The sequence below is a fragment of the Garra rufa genome, chromosome 3 (assembly GCF_049309525.1).
Source record: "Garra rufa chromosome 3, GarRuf1.0, whole genome shotgun sequence".
Classification (NCBI taxonomy): Eukaryota; Metazoa; Chordata; class Actinopteri; order Cypriniformes; family Cyprinidae; genus Garra; species Garra rufa.
In genome coordinates this window covers 46,421,551-46,427,471 of record NC_133363.1, presented here as the reverse complement: position 1 = coordinate 46,427,471, position 5,921 = coordinate 46,421,551, and the positions used below count along the sequence as shown (strand labels likewise).

Genomic DNA, 5,921 nt, shown 5'->3' with positions numbered 1-5,921 from the left:
GGCACGGGAGGCGGACGCACTAACAAGGAGGCTAAAGGCTGCAACCTCTAGCGTCGGTCGCTAGTGCGTCTCTTGAGATCGGGGAGTGAGGTTTACCCGCACAGCTCCTACTAGCTGGCCTCCGTTACACTCACCCCCCTAAACCTCACTCCCATCCGGGTCACGGCACCAATGTAACCCCTCACACCCGGGTCCTACCGCACCCGCTCTGAGCGGGTCTCCGGCACGGGAGGCGGACGCACTAACAAGGAGGCTAAAGGCTGCAACCTCTAGCGTCGGTCGCTAGTGAGTCTCTTTAAAATCTTGGAGTGAGGTTTACCCGCACAGCTCCTACTAGCTGGCCTCCGTTACACTCACCCCCCTAAACCTCACTCCCATCCGGGTCATGGCACCAATATAACCCCTCACACCCGGGTCCTACCGCACCTGCTCCGAGCGGGTCTCCGGCACGGGAGGCGGACGCACTAACAAGGAGGCTAAAGGCTGCAACCTCTAGCGTCGGTCGCTAGTGCGTCTCTTGAGATCGGGGAGTGAGGTTTACCCGCACAGCTCCTACTAGCTGGCCTCCGTTACACTCACCCCCCTAAACCTCACTCCCATCCGGGTCACGGCACCAATGTAACCCCTCACACCCGGGTCCTACCGCACCCGCTCTGAGCGGGTCTCCGGCACGGGAGGCGGACGCACTAACAAGGAGGCTAAAGGCTGCAACCTCTAGCGTCGGTCGCTAGTGAGTCTCTTTAAAATCTTGGAGTGAGGTTTACCCGCACAGCTCCTACTAGCTGGCCTCCGTTACACTAGCATGGGGCTATAGGGAGCGTAAGACAAAATAAGGTTGGCAAGTGCTGCTCTAGAATGTCAACACAGCACTAGCTTATATTTATGTGCATGTCTGGTCATCTCAGTTGTCACCTTGTAGTAAAATCGTTTAAACCTCCGGGCTCAGCAATATATCACTTACAGTTTAAGTAAGCCATCACTACATTATGAATTAAAGCTCCTCTCAGAATAAAAGGCAAGGCATTTTCCATGAATACATTTGTTGGATGTTTCCATTGATTTCGCCAGCCCTTGCAGTTTCCGTTAAATTATTCCATTTCCTCAAGACATCTAAAGTTACCACATTTAATGTTTATTTCTTGATAGTGTGTGTTTTTTTATTTTTAATGTGGTTCTGCATATTTATTTTTAAACATCAAATAATACATACTAGCCTTATGCTCTTAAACTTGATGTGACAGCCGTTTCTGAGTAAAAAGACATGCTCAGTGGAAACTCCCACGTTCAAGCATCATTTCCTTCTTAGAGACATCAAAGAGCTAACTGAGTTGGCAATAAAAGTAAAAGAAAAAAAAAGAGAAAATGGCTCATTCAGATAAGCTGATTGAAGACTGACAGGTAGAGAGGTCTAGTGTGAAGTCAGTACAATAACACGATAAAAAAAAACAAAAAACAAAAAAACAGACAAAGCAGGAAACAGGCGGAAGAGAAAGCCTATGTTGGTTTAGCTCGACAGCCATGAGCAGCAACTTTCTTTGCGCTGTTCTCATCCTTGCCTTCTTGGAATCCGGTAAGTGTATTATGTAAAATAACTGAAGAACATTTAGGCATCATATTTAGGCATTTAAAACAAGTGCATAGGCAACCAAAAAGCCTGTGGTTATTAATTCAAGCAGGCGATGCTGAATTTTTTATACAGTTGGAAAAAAGAACAGTTAAAGCCATTGAATGACAAAAATGATTCTATGGTAAATGAAGACATCATGTATCAAAATGTTTTTAGAAAGTGATAGCACTCAAATGCTCATGCAAGCATAAGCCAACGCCTTCACATGGACTGCTTACTGCTGTCTGACTAACTGCAATTTCACTAATAACATCTTGCATAAAAAAAATTATCAATCACTTGATTATCTTATTACTTAACATAGTGTTATACCTTTTCATTAATGTGTTGCTTTTGTAGGGTATTTCATTTTTATTCAGTGATTCATTTTTAGAATTCACAGTGATTACTTATTCTGATTTGACAATTAATTTTGCACTGATTTTTCTTCCTAAAGATTAATCAATTTAAACACACTGTACAAAACAAATTTGTTCTAAATTGTAAATAAAATGTGTAAGATTAGAGTATATTATTAGTTTATATCTTACAAGAAAATACTTTTTATTTTCAGCTTTTCTAATTCAGTTCCAGTTCAATTACTTGCTGTTTCTTTGTAACTGTTTGTGAAATGTACTAGCATGAAAATTGTATCTTAACCATTTTTTAATTGCACAGCGAGTTTCATTTTTTGCTTCTAAACAAAGCTCATTGTAGTTTCGACATGCGTCATTAGCGGCTCTCTCTAAAGTTTTTTTGAGGGCAGTATATAAATTGCGCCAACCACTTCTGAGACTAAATATAAAACAAAAGGTTCCATAATGGCTTCAGATGTTTAAAGACATCAATGCATTATTCTTTTCAGTAAATAACAAATTTATAATCAAAGATTTACTGTATTTTTCATCAGTAAAAACATTAAACAAACTTTTCACTGAGCATTCATAATTCAATATTTTTAGGAATAGAGGCGGACAGTAGTGAAGTATTTTTACTCTGCTTTAAAACTACTTTTCAAGTGTCTGTACTTTATCAGAGTGTTTTTTTTCAGAAAACTTTACTTCACAACATTCCAAAGCATAATATTGTACTTTTTACTGCACTACGTTTCGTATTTACAAATTTTACATTATAACTCTAGTACTTTCTTACTTTTACTCAAGTAAAAGTATCAAAGATTTACTTGAGTACAAGAAAGTACAACCTTTTTAATGTTCTTAAGCATTAAAGGTAAAACAACAACAACAACTTTTATTTATAAAATGTAGTGCAGTAAAAAGTACAACATTATGCTTTGGAATGTAGTGAAGTACAGATACTTTTTTAAATTTACTTGAGTAAAGAAAAAATACTTCATTACTGCACTGCAAAAAAATGCTTTTCTTACTTAGATTTTTTTTGTCTTGTTTCCAGCCAAAAATCCAAAATATTCCTAAATCAAGAAGGATTTTCTAGACAAGTAAAAATTATTTTCTTGTTTTCAGAAAAAAACAAGTCAATTAAGTGAGTTTTTGCTTAGAAGAAGCAAAATAATCTGCCAATGGGGTAAGGAAAAAAAATCTTATTTCAAACAGAAAACAAGATTATTTTTCTTACCCCACTGGCAGATTATTTTGCTTGTTTCAAGAAAAAATGCACTTAATTTTGACTTGTTTTTTTTCTGAAAACAAGAAACATATGTGGACACATATTTGTCCACATATGTCTCTGTGATCTATGTAATATTTCTATGCATGTTTTCATTTGTGTTCCTTAACAGGCAATTCAAACAGTGGTGTATCTATCAGTCACAGTCGAGATGGAGATGGCCAGAACATCACCTGTGTCCTCTCAGGGAATGAAAATATGACACAAATTAACTGGGAAATGCTAAGAGGCCCGAATCGCACCAAACTGGGCACGTATCACCCAACTTATGGAATGCACATACCGCAAGAATATAAGACGAAAGTGAATATCCAGAACAGAAAGTATCCTCATTCATCATCATCCCTTCTCATTAAAGTGGCATCAAATGAGAGCGTGCTAATCTGTTGTGCGTTCATAACATTTCCTTCGGGTAAACTTGAGCAGTGTATTGATATCAGTAAGACAGATGTCAGTATCAACACATCTATGATAAAAGGTAAAGTTTTCACATGTAATCCTATACACACCTTGGCATTCCTTTGGGAATTCCTTTTTATGATTTTTTTTTTTTTTTGTTATAGGTTTTACATATTTGGAATCAGAAAGAAATCTGGGATTAATTGGACGTTTTGGTGCACTGATCATTGGAACTATTCTTTCTCTTTTTATCCTGACCATCCTATTCTACTTATGCAGAAAAACGAACTGTAGAAGGTAAATATTTACACAATACATTTAAGACCAAAACAAAAGACTTAATGTTAGACACTTTAAAACTTGTTCACAAAACAATCTGAAAGAAAAATCATGGGTAATTTGACTTTGCAGGAGGAAGTCCTTTGAAATACGAACATACTTGACTGACTCACCGACTGAGGTAAGACTTTACAGCTATAAAGAAGAAATGTAAATAAATGATACATTTCAAAAAACTCTAATGCATAATTTAATTGAGTTTCTGTAATTAAGACGAGTGAGGTTAATAATTAACTATTCTTCTAAATAGTAATTCTAAACAAGCAAACACTGAAGGGCTCATATTGGATACCATTCTATAATTGCTAAATGTGACAATTCACAAAATCCATCAACACCAGTTACAGCTGAAATGGCAAAAACAGTGTAAAAGTGTGAGAACTACAGCACAGCAAATTTTTAACTGCACTGCCATTTCCTTTCAATCTCAAATGCACTTTATTATAGTACGTGATTGCATTTAAGGTATCAGTTTCCTGTTATTTTCTAAAGAACGTGCGTGGTTGTGGTTAAAGTTTGACTGCCAGTTCTCACGACCCTTGTTTATAGCAACATTATGATCATTTCAGTATTTAATAACAATAATAAAACCATTCTAAAAATATTACAAATATATACTTTTTATTTTCATTGTTATGATTATTTAGTTAATTAGCTAATTTCTATACAGTGTATATTGTATATTCTAATACAGTAATTACAATATAAATGTAAATCTCTCATTTTAGACATTTGCTGAAGAATCAGTTGATGCACCAGCCTCTCAAAGTTCTCCAAATGGCTTTGACCCCTCAAAACTTTACGCCAAGATCAAAAAAGACCTTTTCTATGGCCGGCTGTGGAAGTCTTACCAAGGCCAACCCAAATCATGGACACAAGGTACCATGACTGAACAAGGACATGTTTATCACCTGTTAGGACAGAGTCCCTTACCACTAAGAAATGTGGAGGGCAGCCCCTTGAGGCCAGATGCAACAGAATGAGTACATTTCATCAGTTTCATCAGTGTTTCCCGTCTTTCCAGTGTGATTGAAAGGAAGCTCATCACATTTGTGATATATGTAACATGTAATAGAGCTTAAAGTAGAGTGCAATGCATTATATAAGAAAATAATGAATTAATATTAAAAGAAATTAATTAATGTTTTGTTTTCAGTTTAATATAAATGTTTCTAACACTGAATAAACTCTTTTGTCACGAGTCAAGTCTTTCAAGGCTAAATCTCAAATAATTTTGAAGAATTTCTATATGCTGCAAGTTAGTTTTATGAACTCATTCATTTATTATTGTTTTGAAATATTTATCTCATATGCATCTCCATATGAAATCATGCTTATCTAAAAGTGCATGAAGTTTTGACTTAATCCTTTTACTATTTAGACTATATTTTATTTAAATAGCTCATTATCCAAATTGGTAAGAGAAAGAGACAAAGAAAGAACACTAAACAAAATAGTCTATTCTTTTTCTTTTTGTAAATCTGTTCTAACCGTTGTTATACACAGTGATATTTATTGCACGGGACAAGGAAATACACATCCGTTATCTAGCGCTCTTGTTCTGTTTTTTTACTTCCTGCTTGCGGCTGTAGGTTTCCATAACATTTTATTCTCTGAGCATGAACTCTTTTAGACGTTTTCTTCCTTGAGGCCTATTAGACAAAACATGCAATGTCGCCTTCTAACCGCTTGGTGGGGTTGCGATTCTCTTTTTGGAAAGGAAATCTCTTTGGAAATGGCTTCACGTCGTATTTCAAGAAGGTTCAAGTGTTTATCATTTATACATTTTTTTATGTTCTCGAAACGTCTCAGAGGTCTCTGTGCCCACTAATATCGAACTTTGCCCGTTATGTTTAGATAATTATTGATATAAAATTGAAGATGCTTTACTTAGCCTACTTGTTAGCTAATCAACAGAAAAAAATCCAGG

At 36.2% G+C, this 5,921-nt stretch overlaps 1 protein-coding gene across 1 annotated transcript; it reads left to right on the top strand.

Annotated features, from left to right (window-relative positions):
- The first annotated feature begins 1,338 nt into the window (after nucleotides 1-1,338).
- On the top strand, nucleotides 1,339-5,182 carry LOC141332513 (uncharacterized). Its single transcript, XM_073837645.1, has 5 exons — nucleotides 1,339-1,570; nucleotides 3,366-3,731; nucleotides 3,817-3,949; nucleotides 4,064-4,112; nucleotides 4,720-5,182. The coding sequence occupies exons 1-5, from the start codon at nucleotides 1,519-1,521 to the stop codon at nucleotides 4,972-4,974; spliced, it is 855 nt and encodes a 284-aa protein (XP_073693746.1). The 5' UTR covers nucleotides 1,339-1,518; the 3' UTR covers nucleotides 4,975-5,182.
- Nucleotides 5,183-5,921: the final 739 nt, after the last annotated feature.